The sequence below is a fragment of the Typopeltis vanoorti genome, chromosome 25, assembly GCF_054136105.1.
Source record: "Typopeltis vanoorti isolate ZY-2024b chromosome 25, IOZ_Tvanoo_1.0, whole genome shotgun sequence".
Classification (NCBI taxonomy): Eukaryota; Metazoa; Arthropoda; class Arachnida; order Uropygi; family Thelyphonidae; genus Typopeltis; species Typopeltis vanoorti.
In genome coordinates this window covers 40871915-40888965 of record NC_143573.1, presented here as the reverse complement: position 1 = coordinate 40888965, position 17051 = coordinate 40871915, and the positions used below count along the sequence as shown (strand labels likewise).

At 35.5% G+C, this 17051-nt stretch overlaps 1 protein-coding gene across 1 annotated transcript in view; it reads left to right on the top strand.

Moving 5' to 3' along the window:
• The window catches only part of LOC150092681 (lipase maturation factor 2-like), a 332985-nt gene that overhangs the window by 95748 nt on the left and 220186 nt on the right, over positions 1-17051 (top strand). The window contains exons 4-5 of the mRNA XM_090414594.1: positions 9463-9491; positions 15202-15419. Of these exons, the coding sequence (XP_090270720.1) occupies positions 9463-9491; positions 15202-15419 (247 nt within the window). The remainder of the gene's footprint in view (positions 1-9462; positions 9492-15201; positions 15420-17051) is intronic.

Sequence of the window (17051 nt, the reverse complement as noted above, 5' to 3'; positions counted from 1 at the left end):
CACAGTAATCCAAATGTGGAAGTATCAATGCCTTTATAAAGGGGAATAATAACCTCTTTATCTCCTAGATGTTAGTGTGTTCTTCAATAACCAATAATGCTATGTGCAATCTTGGACACCTTAGCAATGTTTTTATATAATGTAAACTGTGGTGAATTCATCACATCTGTTCAGAAACGCATCTAGGAACATCAAGCCCACATTCGTCTTTTTCAAACCATGGAAATCTGGCCTCTCTCAACACGAAGTTGAAAACCCAAACCATAGGATCCATATGAAAAGTCAAAACTTTTACATAGATCTTTATTTAAACATGAATGTCTATAGTGCTGAAACCCTACTACACAGACCAAATTTAAACTGCAACGATGTTCTTACTATTCCTGAAGTATGGGAAATTGTCATACAAAATTGTGTACAATAGTCTCTTTATATATATATTTTTTTTCAGTTATATTTTAATTTACTTCTATAGCACGTTACTGCACGCATATTGAGATTCCATTGTAATCATGCACCCTAACTGTATGTTATTCCTAGTATTGTTTGAATTACTATACTGATGATGTCCCAAGATACTTGGGATGAAATATTTACATATTAAAACTAATCGGTGTGGTTATACCTTAGCACTGTGTCCTCTGAACTCCATCTCCCTATCCACCAACACCCCCAAGTCCCTAGCCTCATCAATCTCTTGGAGTACTGTTCCATCAGTGTAGTAACATCAGGTAGCATCATTAGTGAGAGTTTGTCTTCTGGAGAAGGTAACAAGTTGTGAATTTGGTTGATGGGTTTATAGGTAGCAATGAGTTAATATTTTTTCATAATTTTTGTCACACATTCAGAGATACCTTTAATATATGGTATAGGAGTCCTGTGGGCTTCTTTTTGTCTGGATTGCTTTATAGGAGAGTGTTTAATTATTTCTTGGATTATTATTATTGGATTATATCCATTTAGTAAGGCTGTTTCTTTGGCAATTTCCAATTCTTGTTGTAGAGATTCTTCAGAAGAACAAATCTTGTGTGCTCTGGATACTAAAGATTTTATTTTTGAGATGGATGGTGAGCTGATGTATTGTGGATATAATGACCTGAAAAAGTTGGTTTTTGGTAGACAGAAATGGAAATGGATCCATCTTACTTATGCTGTATGTGTATATCAGGAAAGGAAATACCTTTTGATTATTCTTTTTCTAGTATGAACTTGATACAAGGATGTAGGGTGACTTTTTTGTAGAAATGGTCACCTTAGTATATTTAGATCAGTAGCATTCTGGTTCTGTGCAACTCCACACTGCAAAGACATCATCAACGTACTATAGCCAAATTCTTGGTTTTAGGTCAAGGGTGAAAATTCTTTCTTCTAGGTGTTCAAGAAAAAAGTTGCCCTAAGTTAGGTGATAAGGGTGAGTCCATTGCTGTTCCTTCCTCTTATTTATATATTTTATCTTTTCATGTGAAGTAACCTGATGTATTTGTAAATTTGACTAATTCCACTATATCTGATGGAAATTTTTGGGCTAAAAATTCTATTGTCTCTTTGTGAGGGATATTAGTGAAGAGAGAGACAATATCAAGCTTACTAACATGTCTGCATCTTATAGTTTAATGTATTTTATTCTTGTGTGAAATTTTATGAAATTTTTTTTTATCAAAGAAGCTGAGCGGCCAATGAAGCAACGTAAAAGGTTAGACAGAAATCTTGATATTTTATACAAGGGACTGCATAAAGAATCCACAATAGGTGTAAGTGGACAGTTACTTTCATGTATTTTTGGTGAACCATATATTCTAGGAGGTCTTGCATGATATGTTTTGAGTCTTTTGATGGTTTCTTGATCTATGGATGTTGTTTCATCCAGTAACTTGAATTTTTTGAGCTGACTTTTAGTACGATCATTATTAAGCTTGGAGTATGTATTGCGATCACAAAGCAGTAAATTCATTTTCTGATCATATGATTTAGCATCTAAGACCACATTGGTATAACCTTTGTCAGCTTTGATAACTATGTTATTTTTAAGGAATTCAGGGCTTTTAATTCTGATAGTGGAATATTTAATTCTAATGGTTGGGCATAATGGATCACCTTGGCTATTTCAAAACATAGTCTATTAGCTTCAATACTAGACAGATGACTGGTGTTCTTTTCAATGTCATGTATGAAATCTAAATATAGAATATGTTTGGGCGAAATTGCAAACTTATGACCTTGTGCTAGTACATTCAGCTCATCTTCAGTTAGAGGATGACCAGGTAAGTTTACATTCCATTTGTCAGCAGGTAATTTAGTTATATTTTTCTTAGATTGTTCTAATCAATGTTAAGTTTTTTTTTTTTTATATATATCAAGATTTGATACCATTTTCAAATGCTTGGTGAGAGTTGCTTTTTGGAGAAGGTAGCAAGTTGTGAATTTGGTTGATGAGTTTATAGGTAGCACTGTGTTGATATTTTTTCATAATTTTTGCCACACATTCAGAGATGCCTTTAAAATATGGTATAGGAGTCCTATGGGCATTATTTAAGCACTTGTGCTACTGTTTTTTGAATTCAGTTGCTATTGTTGTTCAATCATGTACTGATGATGTCTTTATGAGACATAAGATGAAATATTTACATAAAGTTATTTATTGTGGCATACGTGTTATTCTGTAGTCATGGATACTCCACAGGTTTCACTATATAAGAAAGTGGAAGTGTTATCCACTGGGACGAACCAGCCATGCTTGCATAACAGAATAAATGAGTTGTTCTATTAAATTGAAGTTGCTTAGGAAACTCATTTCTGATGGATAAGGTATCCATCAGAAATTTTTGTGGATACCCTTAAGGTATCCACAAAATACTGCAATAATAGCACTACACAGCTAATTATATTATTACTAGCTTCCTGGTTGGTTTACTTCTACATCTGTTGTTATACCTCCAGTATTTTCCTTCTGTGTTTGTCTTTTAAGGCTGCCACTGCTTTTTCCATGTAGAATTTTGTCCTGTGGGTCTTGCTATCCTTGCACCTTTTGCTTATCTTTTCTATTTTAAATAACTTTACCTCATTAGTTAATATAGTGACTTCACACATTTTTGGATACTAATAGTATAAAGTCCCTTTCTAATTTTATCTTTGATTCAGTAAATGATGCATTTATTCACTCCTGTAATTTTCTTTAGAACTCGTGGTCTGTGCTCGTGTTTGTAATCTCTAGTCTTTGATCAAGTGTTTTATTTCTAACCCAAATTTTGGCTCCATTATTTAAAATTGGTTTGCACTTAAAAAATATCAAATTAAGTGTATGTTGGTTTACTTAGTTTGATATTTTGACCAACCTCTTACTCCATATATATTTGTAGCTGTTTTCCATGTTCCTATGTACTTCTTTTGTATTATCACTTTTCATAAGAAATTTTAACATCGGTTATTCAATTTGGTTTTTGATATTAACATAATGAACTGAGTGTGCGTAAATTACGTAAGGATAAGTATTTAAAACAAATCTTATTTCTTGATGAGCATCTCGATATTGTTACAGAAATTTAAAAATGAAAAGACAAATGTTATAAGGCATATTCTTTCTACTGCTCTGAAGCCAGCAATATAATTCTGCTAGGAATAATTTTTTTATATTTATCTCACACACACAAAGTAGTACAAGAACCTTTAACATGCTACCGGCCAAGACGTCTATAGACATCAAGGTTATGGGTGCAAAGTGCATATTAAAATTGTAATGCCGTTGATATTACATTGAAATATATGATGGATATGAAGTGTATTTGATCCATAATTGCCAGTAAGGTAAACATGTCAGTGCTATGGGGGGGGGGGTGCAGGTAAGGATTGAGAAAGAAGAAATCTGTTGATTTTTCTTGAAAAGCTGGAGATTGAAGTTATTGGGAAACACATAAGTAAGGATGTTCCAAAGGGCAAAGGTAGATGGAATAAAGAGGAGAAGCAGGTTCAGTGTGTTTGCAGTTGTACTGAAAACAGATATTGGCCAGATGCTTTCCTTGTTTTAACAAGTCCAAACAGAAAGGGGTAGAATGATGTTTGCCAGTTCACTGGAAGAATAACTATAGAAGTACCTGTAGAAGAGAGACAAGTCTGTTAGGGGAAGGGTCTTCTATGAGCCAGATTGCTCTCCTCTGGACAGTATTAATAATTTTTAGGGAGGATTTAGGTGCACCACTCCAAATGTGTAGATTAGGGATTTGGATGAGTGGATATAATATAGCAACTCAAGCAGAAGAGAAAGCTTAGTTTTTTAGCAGCTGAGGAAGCTATTGATATGATGATGCCACGAGAGAGAGATCCTATCCTGTCTGGTGATTTGTGTATTACTGAGGGTAAGGGAAGGTGAGCTGAGATGCCTTTTGCAAGAGAAAAGTAGAAAAGTATCCTTGCCCTTTGCCCCACTGAAGAATGACGTGGAGATCAGAGTTTAAGGTATTGGTTACAGATGATCTTGAAGCTTGTGATGTCTGAGAACTACATGGTTTGTTGAAAGAATAGGATGGAGTGTCATATTGTCAGCAGAGTTGAGAATAGGTCATTTATGTGTAGGTGATAAAACAGTCCTACATTGATGGCAGAGCTTGAAGAGAGGGTGCCATCCTCCTTCACATGTAGTGAGAAAGCTGACTATCCAATTGCAAAGGGTTGTAGGTAGGCTGAAGGAAGGCAGTTTGCTAAGCATTACTCAGATACCAAACACAAAAGTCTCTGTATGTGTAAAGGGCAATGGCACCTGTTCCTTCTGGTGATGGTGATGTAGGCTGAGATCTGCCATAGATGTAGATTGGTCATATACATACATAGGAGCATGTGATGTCGGGAATAGAATTAGAAGGATAGAGATGTGAAAAGAAGAGGGGGTGAGTGCTGTTAATGATCACAGAGGATTTGTCAGCAAAGTGTGGAAGTTGATGGTGCATGCACAGATTTAAAATCTGTGTGGTGTGAAGTTGAAATGAACAGGTTAGTATATCTGATGGGCTGCTGTTATAGGCCAGGGAATGCAGAGAATACTGATTGTGAAATGTTTAGGCAAATTAGTTGGGCATGTAAAAAGAAGGTGATCCTGATGAGAGACTTTAATTACAGGAATATGGACTGGAAGGAGAAGTAGTTATGGGAACAAGGATAGAGAGAGAGTTTGTGGAATTTCTGAGAGATAAGTATCTTAAGCGGCACATGATTGAAGCAACTAGAGGCTTTAATGTTTTGGATTTGGTGATAACTTCATGAAATGCAGTTGTTAATGAGATGTTGACACTACTGCCAGTTAGTGAGAGTGATTATTAGGTACTTGTTTAGGAAGTGATGAAACAAGAAAAGGTCACTGCCAAAAATGGATATGTGTGGAAGTATAGAGGTGAATATAGGAAGCTCTGTAGTCAGTTAGCATCAGTACATTGGGAAGATGAGCTGAGCAGAAAAGATGTTGACAAAGTCAATGTATGACTGCATACCGAAGGTTAAGTGAGTGGGAGTGAAATGGATGAAAATTGATATCAGCAAGCTGTGCTGGAAAAGAAAATGTTATGGAGAAAGTACAAGACAGTTGGTGGTGATCAGATCCATGAAGAGTATAAGATGCAGGATAGAAAGGATGAGCATGGTAAAGAAAGAAAAGGTGCAGTATGAGAGGAGATTGGCTGGTCAGGCCAAGGTTAACTCGAGGGAAGTTTTCTGCTTACACAGCAAGCAAGAGGAAGAATAATTATGGCAGACTAATATTGGTGGATAGTCATGGCAGCAGACTAACAGCTGCAAAGGATATAGTGAAATTATTGAGTGAACACTTTATTAGTGTATATCTTAGTGGTATAAATTATCCAGCACATTGTATAGAAGAGAGGCAAGTATTAGGAGAATTGGAAGTGAAAGAAACAGATGTTATCAGATGTTGGTTGGGTTAGATGTGAATAAGCCTGTGGGAATGGATGACATATCACCACATATGCTTAAGGAATGTGCACCACATTGGTTGTGCCCTTGACCTGGTTATTTAATGAAAGTCTTGCATTGGGTAGGGTTCCTAAGAAGTGGAAAGAGGACAAAATAGTACCACTCCACAAGTGTGGTTCTAAGACAGAAGTCTCCAACTATAGGCCAGTCTATAATTGCAGTTGTTGTCAAGGTGTTGGAGAGATTGGTAAGGAATAGAATACAGAATTGGGTTGATGGACATGGCATTCTTTATGAAGGTCAGCATAGATTCTTAAAGGGTAGGTCCTGTTTCAGTAATTTACTTGCATTTTATGATAAGGTGACGAGTGTGTTAGATAAGGGAGAATCATATACAGTGATATTCTTAGACTTTGCAAAAGTGTTTGATAGATTACCACAAAAGTTAGCTGCAGAGGATGGGAATAGACAGTACATTGGTCAGAGGGTCAGAGATTGGCTGAAATTGGTTCTCTGAAAGATACCAGCAGGTCATGTATGATGGAGCAGTGTCTCAGAAAAGAAGGGTAATAACCAGTGGCATGCCCCAGGGTTCTGTTCTTGGTCCCCTGCTGTTTAACTTTATTGTAAACAATATATCATGTGGACTGACTGGGGATCTTTAGTTATTTACTGATGATGCAAAGTTGAGAAGAATTATAAGTGCCACTGCTGATGCTGAATCCCTTCAGAAAGATTGGAATAGACTTTTTACTGGGACAAAAGAGTGAGGTTGTAGTTTTAATATCAGTAAGTGCAAGTTGTTGCATTTTGGAGTGCAGAAATATAAGGTTGTGTACTATATCGATGGTGCTGTACCTCAGGAAGTGAATGAGATTAGAGATTTGGGAGTGATGGTTGATAGTAGACTGAAGTTTAGAGGGCATATTGCTAGGGTTGCAAACGTTGCACATTGTAGTGCTGCTATGATAAGAAGTACTCTAACATTCAAGGATAAGGAAGTGGTTGTGCCACTGTATAAGGCACTGGTCAGACCACGCTCGGACCATTATGCTCAGATCTGATCACCTGGTTTTCAACGTGATGGAGAAGGTCCAGAGACGAATGACTAAGACAACATCAGGAGTTTGGAATGCTGGCTGTGGAGAGAGACTGAAGAGATGTGGATTGCAGAGTTTGGTGAATAGGAGAAAAAAGTTGAGAGGATTTTATCAGATTAATCCCGAGGTGATTATAGAAAGAGTAGAAGGTGAGAGGGGAAGAACCAGAGGTCATTCCTGGAAGTTATGTAAAAGTGTAGTGAAGAAGGGTGTGAGGAATAGATTTTTTACATCAAGAATTGTCAGTGAATGCATTACCAGAATGTGTTGTTAATGCAAGGAGTGTTGAGGACTTTAAGATTCTATATGATAAATATGTTGTCAGTTGAATGAACCTCTCATGATGAGTCTGCCAACTCCATGGAGGGTGTAATAATAATAAAAAAATAATACTGGGGTTTGCAGGTTAACTAGTAGAGCTCTAACTGGTGAACGTGACTGCAATAACTTTCTCCATTATTTTGGTGAGGACTGAGACAATGGAGATTAGTTGGTATAGTATGCCCACATTGCGAGAGCTTCATTTGGCGACTTGCCAAGAATAGTCAACTCTTGCTGAAGGGGAGAAAGAAATGAAGGATATATGAACTGGTCACCAACACGCAAAATTGCGTGCTTTCTTGTCTGTCACTGTAGTAGCTTGATTTTTGTTGTCACTTTTTTGCATTAATTTTTTTATTATTAATTTGTTCTGGTTCGGGTAACAAGTTCAGATGGTAAACTTTTCAGTAGTTTACCGCCACCAGAACAAGAAGACTGCCTTCTTTTGTTAGAAGGCAGTCTCCTTGTTCCCCTTTCTCAATTCATAAAATGTTCAGCAATTGTGGGCATATTGGAGTCGACTGCTAAAAGAATTCGTAGAGAATCAAAAGAGGAAGGTAAGTCAAAATTTAAATCTCCTAAAAAGCACCAGAGAAAGAAAAACCATCGAAAACTTAGCTTTGAATGCTTTGATGTAGACATAAGAACTGTTCACGAATTTCTGTTTTTCTGTATAATTATTTCTATTTTATACAAAACTTCCTTAAAAATAAATTTCGTTAAATTTTTATTTTATGTTATACCTTTTATTAATTTTGTTAATACTATATGTACATTTTTTCCGACTGTTATACAAGCAAAATAGTTACTACTTTAAAAACTACAATGTTCGTAAAAGAAAAGCTAAATTTTTCGACCTGTAATAATAAACAAACTCATCCCAGAAAACAGATTGATTGCCCTATTATCGGAATGGATTCTCCTTCTTGCGACGTGCAGAAGTGTCGAACTGTCTCGCATCTGTGGGCGAATTATAGTTGATGGCAAGTCTTTTATTTATTATTATTTTTTTTTTTAATAGATTGGATATATTCTTGGCTCCATGTTTTGGAATAAGTTCCAGTTGAATATTTGAAGATTGAAGATACTGTAGAGAATAGGTCTAGAGCTCAATGCTTATATTTGGAAAGGAGCCATCAGGATTAGATTTCCTTCTAAGGTTCATATTGTTATGGATTCTTTATGTTGGAAAAATTATTTGAACTGTTAATTATGCATTGGTTGGATGGAATTTAATGAAATTTGTTATTTGTCATGACAAAATTAGGGAAAAGAGTAATATATTTACTGTAAAAAAAAAATTGCAAGTTTATAGGCATAAATTTACAAATTGATTTTGATAAACAATACATAAAATAATTTTCTGACAAATTATTTATGAGCTGACATTTCACTAGCTCAGAATAGCATTATCAAAGACACTTAAAGTATAGTTAAAAAAGACACTGTTCTGGAAGTAGCACAAGATCTACAGAACTTGTTAACTGCAGACAACTGATGGTGAGATTTTGCATATGGCCACTATTCAAATTGCTGTCCTTGTTCCCGAAGTCAAATTCATTCCCTGTCTTCACTTGAGTGTATTGTTAAAGTGCCTCCAAAATGTTGGCTTGTAAATAATTATCTATTCTAGTTTCTACATAGTTTTCTGTTTTAGGAACTTAAACCCATAGCAACAGCTGCAGAAATTTTGAACATGAAATACCTGCTAGCAGTATATTTGGTCATACATACATTGTAAAGTTATTTTCTACTTTAGGCTCTGAAAGATTTTCTATAACTGGATTGTTTTATTGGAAAAACAACTCAATAATTCCTTTATATATTAATGAAATTTAGTGAAACTTGGTATTTAGAATCACAATTTAAATTTGGAGTTATTCCACTTATTATGCTCATTTAATGATAGAATTAGGAAAAATGGAATTGTCTGGTACAATTGTTTTAATAATGAATAGTGCTGCTCTGATATATTATACGATTTTGATGCCATTTGATGATTGCTGGCAATTATTTCCTTAGTTTTCATATAATTTAGTTTCTTCATTTACTTCTAATCAAAATAGAAATAATTCAATTTAAATTGCTAGTTACATCTATTACACCTATTAATATTTATTTCATATAGGTTGGCCAGACATTTATGTGGTTTCAGTGGTGAGTATTTTAAATTCCATATTGTTAAACAATAGTATCTTAGTTTAACTCCTTAAACTTATAATTTTATTTCATTAAAATTCATATGCATGGAAGGTGAATTAGTAATGATTTCATGAAATGAATATTCCATTTGATTATAAGACAGTTTTATTTTGAACCCTCCTTAATTATAAGAAAGTTTTCAATAAAATTGAGGGATGTTAAATTAATAGTTAACTTTAAAGAATATTTCAAATTAAGGAAATAAGAAAGAATGGTTTTAGAATACTGGATTTGAGGGCTAATTTGTAACACTTGAAGATAATAAACTTTATTGAAAATTTAATTTATCCTGAAATAATGTATAACAGCATTCTTCGAGGTTGTGGTTAGGCAGTGATCCCTTCTTTACTCAGCCTGTATTTTTTTAAATGAAATTGTTAAATTCTGTTTAACCACCCAATTATCCATAATGTATGAAATATATCTATACTAGCTGAGCCCGCCCACTTCACAAAGGTGAACTTATACTGCCAGCGGTTTACTTCAGGATATTTACTCGAGTATTTGGTACTGATGCTTTCGTGATGGTGTAGAATTGTGAACATTATAATACTTCTCTGTAAACAGCATTAGAAGTTTCAATATCCTCAACAAAAATAATTCAATTCTCAAGACTGCTAAATAGTGTGTATGTATGTATGTGTGTGTATATATATAAAAACTGCCCGTGTCCAAAACATTCACCTCTTAAATCTAAACCTACACTGTCCTGGGGCTCTATTAATCATCATTGCAAAGCAAACTCTTATTGAAAATTGTAATCATTTGAATGCAAATGGATAGTCTAAAGGAATGAAGGCAATTTCTCAGATACTAGGACCTGTAAATATCACATCTATCATATTTGGTTTCAATGATTTTACTTGAAGCCTAGTTCCATTGCAAAGATTTGGTGAGTGGAGATTTTGGAGCAACATAATAGGAACACCTATGTTCAATTTCTTTTCATGACCAGGCAATCCATATGGATTAAGCAAATTTAAAAATTCCATGGGAAAATGAACTGCATCATCTACAATAAAACTAAACATGAATTAGTTTTATTTTCCTGATGATTTTTGGGCCCTGGATATTATCACAAAAGCCGATAAAGGAAATGCAACAGTTATCATGAATCAAGAAGAGTATAACAGAAAAATGCAAGATCTCATATGTGACAGTTCTACATATCAAATTATACATTGAGACCCTATGATGTCTTGAAAGAAAAAAAAGTCTGAAAATTACTGAAAAAAGTGACATCGTGGCCCAAAGAAATCATCAGGAAAATAAAACCAATTCATGTTAAACCCCCCTGTATTTATGGATTACCAAAGATCCACAAAACTAATATCCCTCTACTCCCAATAGTCGATAGCATAGATAGTCCCACAAATAAACTGGCCCGGCATTTAGCCAAGTCGCTTGCCCCCCCCCCCTTACTGGCGACTCCTCTACTTTTGTAAAAAATTCAGTCCATTTCAAAACACTGGTTAAAAATCTAATCCTAAAAGATTCAGACATAATGGTTACCTCCTTATTTACCAATGTACCACTTATAGACACTCTTAATTTAATGAAGTCTAAATTTTCCTCTGATATTTTTGAATTATTTCAATTTACCATAAATGCAGGTTACTTTACATGGGGAGGAAAATTCTACAAACAGATTAATAGTACTGCTATGAGTCTCCCCCCCTGTTAGCAAATTTTTACATGGAACACTTTAAAACAAAGTACTTACCACAGCTACATACAAGCCACAAGTGTGGTTACGCTATGTAGATGATGTGTTTGCCATCTGGCCCCATGGACAAGACACTTTGGATGCTTTTGTCACCTTCCTAAACAACCAACACCCTCAAAATCCACTTCACAGTAGAAAAAGAATCAAATAACTGTTTATCATTTCTTGAAGCATTAGTCGCCCACCTTTCAGATGGATCATTATCTTTTTCTATTTACAGAAAGCCTACATACACAGGAAGATACCTACATAAACAATCACATCATCCAGTCCAACAGTACGGCATTTTAAAAACACTTACACACAGAGCCAGAGCCATTTGTTCTAACGATACAGCTCTGACCACAGAACTCCAATACCTGCGCCATACATTCTTAGCCAATGGCTACAATCCCTACAGAATAGATAAAATACTACATAGGCTCATTACTCTGCCCTCTCCTAATACACAAGAATACAACATGACCATTTCTATTCCCTATATCAGAGGTATATCAGAAAAGATAGCCAAAGTATTGTTGAAACATGGCCTTTGCACCACTTTCAAACCTCATGTCAAGCTGGCAACTCTGATCCGTTTGCCTAAGGATCAACTTCACGCTTTAGCACACCCAGGAGTGTATGAAGTTCCTTCTGACTGTGACTTGGCTTATTATGGGCAAACAGGAAGAACATGAAAGATACATTCGCTACTATTACTATGGCAAGTTGGGACTGGCAGACCATGCTTTGGACACTCGTTCACACAGGATTAAATGGAGGAAAACGAATGTGCTATTTAGGAGTCATTATAGATCTGAAAGATTATTTTTTGAGTCAGCAATGGCTTTGAAGAATTCTCCCAACCTTAACAAATATGGTTGCATTGATTTGCCAAAAATTTGGGAGACGATTATCCTAAGAAAATCTCCTGGTTTTTTTTTTTTTCCTCCCCCGTTGGAGGGTGCCAAAAATAGGACTTCAGATCTTTTGTCTTTTGCAATTATATTGTTTCACTCGCTCACTGTTGCATATACAAGTGTGTTGTGCTCTGATAATGCAGAGTTGAAAATCAGTGAAATATAAGCATTAATAAAACATCTTTGTGATAAAAGTGCGTGGTGTTGTTAATACTGTGAAATGAATAAGGTAGTTTCTAACCTCTGGAATGTCAAGTATGAGGGAAGATGCAATTTGCAGTGTCTGGTGGTAGAGGGGAAATATGATAGAGACCTACAAGTTAGTAAGAGGTTGTGATAGGATCAATGCTGGAGAGGCTCTACAGAAAATAGTGGGAGATCAGGGGAGAACCAGAGGTCATCCCTGGAAACTGTATAAAGAGGGTGTGAGTAGGGGAGTGACAAGCAGGTATTTTCATGCAGAGTTGTGAATGATTGAAATGCCTTGCCTAAGAGTGTGGTGTCTGCAGAAAATTTGAGTGTGTTTAAAGTATGTCATGATGAGCTATGTGTATGATAAAAAAAGATCTCCCAGATGAGTCTTTGAGTCCATGGGGTCTTGGGTACTTTACATCACTAATAATAATAATAGAACTGCTGAAGTGGCATTTTAATTAAGTCCATAATTTACAGCGAATAAAACACACTACAAGAACAAAATGTTACTATTTTGTTCTTGTAGTGTGTTTTCAGAGTACAAATTACTATAACTGTGGTCAAAAGGTACAAGCACTCTGTGGATTGTTGCAGAAAAATTGTAACTCAAAAGAACTTATATTCTATTGACTGGAACCTTCCTCATTTCAATAAATACTGCTAAATCAATTAGCTTAAGATCAGGGAACCACTCATTCTAAGATCACATTTAACTTGACAATTCTGTGAATTTATATATATATATATAAACTATCTGACAGCTAGGTACCACATTTGTAATTTGAACTATGAAGATGCTATTTTGAAATCAAGTAAAATATTACAGCTCAAGTTGTTTTTGTTCTTCAAGTGAAGAACAAAATAACTTGTTCTTCTTTTTATACTGTGAAGTACTATTATGAATAACCACTAGTGGCTAAGCCTAATTATATATTTGATTTAATCCTTTATCCCAAGTGTAAGCAAACAAAGTTTGCACCTGAAGTATTGTCAGGACTGGGGCAACTCGTGGTAGGGGTGGAATAAGTTCTGATCACTTGCCTTGGTATGTCCCATAATGCAAATCGCATCTCCTTGCAGACATGCATAATGCTATGCATTAAGGGAAGGGCCACTACCCAGACTGGTTTCGACCTTTATTGAGGTCTCATCAGTGAGAGCCAGACCTAGAGGTGGTGATATTAAGGTGTAAGTAATGCAGAAGTCATATCACCATATACCAGTTGCCAAAAGGTGTCAACACCTTATTATTAATTTAATTCTATGTAAAGTAACCACTTTGCATGGAAGTGGAATGTATGGATGCATCACTACAGGATATTTTCTGTTTATGGTTCCATGTTATAAATGGAAATTAACTTTACATCACCGAAGGAATCGTATGGTTCATTTGTGGCTGACTACTATTTATATTATTAAAATGAGATTCCATTTCAATGAGTTTCCATGCAGGTCAGCATGGATTTGGTAAAGAGTGCTCTTGTTTTAGTAATCTGGTTACCTTTTACAATAGAGTAATAAGAGTATTGGATGAAGTTAAGGTGTATACACTGTCTCCCCCCCCCCCCCAATACATTTGATATGATGCCACATAACAAATAGATTTTAAGTTGCATCATATGGGTTTGGACATCAGGTTAGTGGATTAGATTGGTGATTGGCTGTCTGATAGATATCAGAGATTTGTACAGTATGACACAAAAGAAAAAAAGTACTGAATAGCATATTTCATAGTGTGTGTGTGTGTGTATGTACTGAAGGGGTGTCGAAGTTCATTACTTTTTTTTTTTGTACCACTGTACATCAGGCGGCAGGATCAGAATGTAGGAAGTTTACAAGTGGAGTTTCTCAGGATCCAGTCCTGGGTCCATCACTGTTCAGTCTTTATGTCAGTGATGTTGTCACAGGACTACAGGGAGTTGTTCAGTTGATTGCAGATCATGTGAAGCTTAGGAGGGTTATTAGTAATAATGCTGATATTTTGTCTCTTCAAGAGGATTTGAACAAGCTGGAAGAGTGAGCAAAGGCATGGGGAAATCAGTTTAATGCAACTAAATGTAAAGTTTTAAAATTTAGGATTCACAGATGGGATGCTTCATACTCACTTGGTGGAGTTACACGAGAAGTGGAGGAAGCAGGGGGGGATCTCGGGATGATTGTGGATAAATATTTAAAGTTCTGGGGACATATTGTGAATGTTGTGAAAACTTCTCATATAATTGCAGCAATGTTGAGAACATTGACCACAAGAGATAAGTGTACTTGTCCCATTGTATAAAGCTTTGATCAGACCATATTTGAATTTCTGTGCTCAGATTTGGTCACCAGGATTTGAGGTGAATGAAGTAACCTTGGAGAGGGTGTAGAGATGGATAACAAAGATGATATCAGGACTGTACAACATTGATTACGAGGATAGGCTGAGGACATGCAGACTGTAGTTAGGTGGATAGAAGGCAAAGGTGGGGGTATGATGGAGACATTTGAGCTGCCTAATGGTTATTTTTATATTAACACTGAGAAGATTTTTCATATAGTAGAATAAGGGAAAGGAACAAGGACAAGAGGCAATCCCTCGTAGTTGCAAAAGCAGGTGGTGAGCAAAAAGATAAGTTTTTTGCATTCAATGCTCCTACCACTGCATGAGTGGTAAGAGTATTGCCTGAGAGGGTAGTGAATTTCAGACTGGATGATTTTAAGGAGTGGTATTATACTCTGTGTTCACTAGTGTTGACTTCCCATGATAAGTCTTATGACTCCATGTGGGTCAGGAAAATAATTATTATTATTATTAGATGTTGGATTATTTAATATTATTGTCAATCATTGTAATTGTCAATTGTAGGGATATTCTTTTGCTGGAGGCAGGATTTCTTACCATCTTAGTAGCACCAGTCGGGATGTTACGAAGACCAGTTTCTGCTAGTTTTCTTTCCTCATTACCTCATAGAGCACATGATGTAGCTACTTTGTGGCTCGTTCGCTGGCTGTTGTTTCGTCTCATGTTTGCATCTGGTATAGTCAAGTTAACTAGCAAATGCCCCACATGGTGGGGACTAACAGGTAAATATATAATTATTGATGTGTCTTGTCTTTGCATTAGTCACATGTTTTTAACAGACCTGATAATAATAAATAATTGTGTTCATTGCAATACTAAAATCACGGAAATATAATCATGTAGGCAAAACTTGCAAAAAAAAAAAAAAAAGAAAAAAAAAAGAGAGAGAGAAATATAGGAAGCTCAGTATTCATAAAATCAAAACTAAAATTAACATTTAGAGTCTGCTTGGACTTGTGAATGATTGGAATGCCTTGCCTGAGTGTGTGGTGTCTGCAGAGAATTTGAGTGTGTTTCAAGCACGGCATGATGTTTCAGAAATTGTATAGTTATATTTTTGGTATCTTTTGTCTTAATAAATGGAAAAATCAAAATTTGTGGGAATTATAAAAAGTTAGTATACAACTTTTTTTTTGGGGGGGAGGGTATTGACTTTGTCATTGTTTGTGAAATGCTGACCAACAGAGTTCTTCTCTACTGTCTAAACAGATACTCACTAGAAGATGAGTCAGAAATAAGGGGTAGATGTAGATCCTGAGAGTTAGTGCTAAAGCAGATAAAGGCTGTGTAACTAGTAAGTTATAAGCAGGACTATTTGCTGATCTGAGTGGTTAGTGTGCCTGCTCTTCAAATAAGATGTTGGTTTGAATCTTGTCATGTGAATGGCTTTTTATGATTGTGTGAAATGAATTTCATTACTTAGTGCTTTGTGTCCCCTATATTCCAGTGGCAGGGAATCTTAACATTGTGGCCTATAGTAACAGCATCAGTTTCCTGATATGTACAACCAAGTGGTATTCAGGCTACTATGACTGTACTACATGATTAAGGTTACATTATTACTAATCTGCTATTTTCCTACAAATTAGTTGTTACTTGTTAGTACTCGAATATTGTCATAGCTAAACTTTCATTTTAACTTCTGACTGAATCAATCTACCTAGATTTTGGTCTTTCTCTGGGTCTTTTTCCTGCCATCTTGGCATCAAACACCTGTTTTGTTAACCTTTCCTCTTCCATTTTGTTTCAGTGACCATATTAACTTAGATTAGCCCTGCACACACACATGCTTTAGTGTTATGTAAAGTTCCTTTCTGATATTGTCATATTTAATATGATACTGCCATTAATGCCATCTGTTGAAGCTCCTAATTTTTCTTAGAACTCTATTGTCTTTGATCAAGTGCTTTGTTTCTAACCCAACTCTTGGAACTAGTTTGAACACTGTTTTGTATACTACTGCTTTAGTGTTTTGGTTAATTTCTCTCTTATTCCATGTAATTATATTCATCTAGCTCACCACCACACCACTTGCTTATTCTGTTGTCTATTTCCAAATTCAATTTGCCATCTTCACTGAAAACTGTACCTAAATAGCAGAATTGTTTTATAGTATTCTCCATTGAAAATGCAGTTGAAGTTTTCTGTATTCCTGCCTATTTTCTTACTTTAGTCTTTTTTTCTAGCTGAATTTCATGCCAAATTTGTAATTTGTTGCAGGTGTTATTCAATTTAGTCATGTGCCAATAAACCTGGAGACTTGTCCTGAATGTGTTTTAGGAATACATATAAGAAAAATGGTTAACTTTGATATCTCCAATTCTAATATCAGACTCAATGCAACTTGCTTTCAT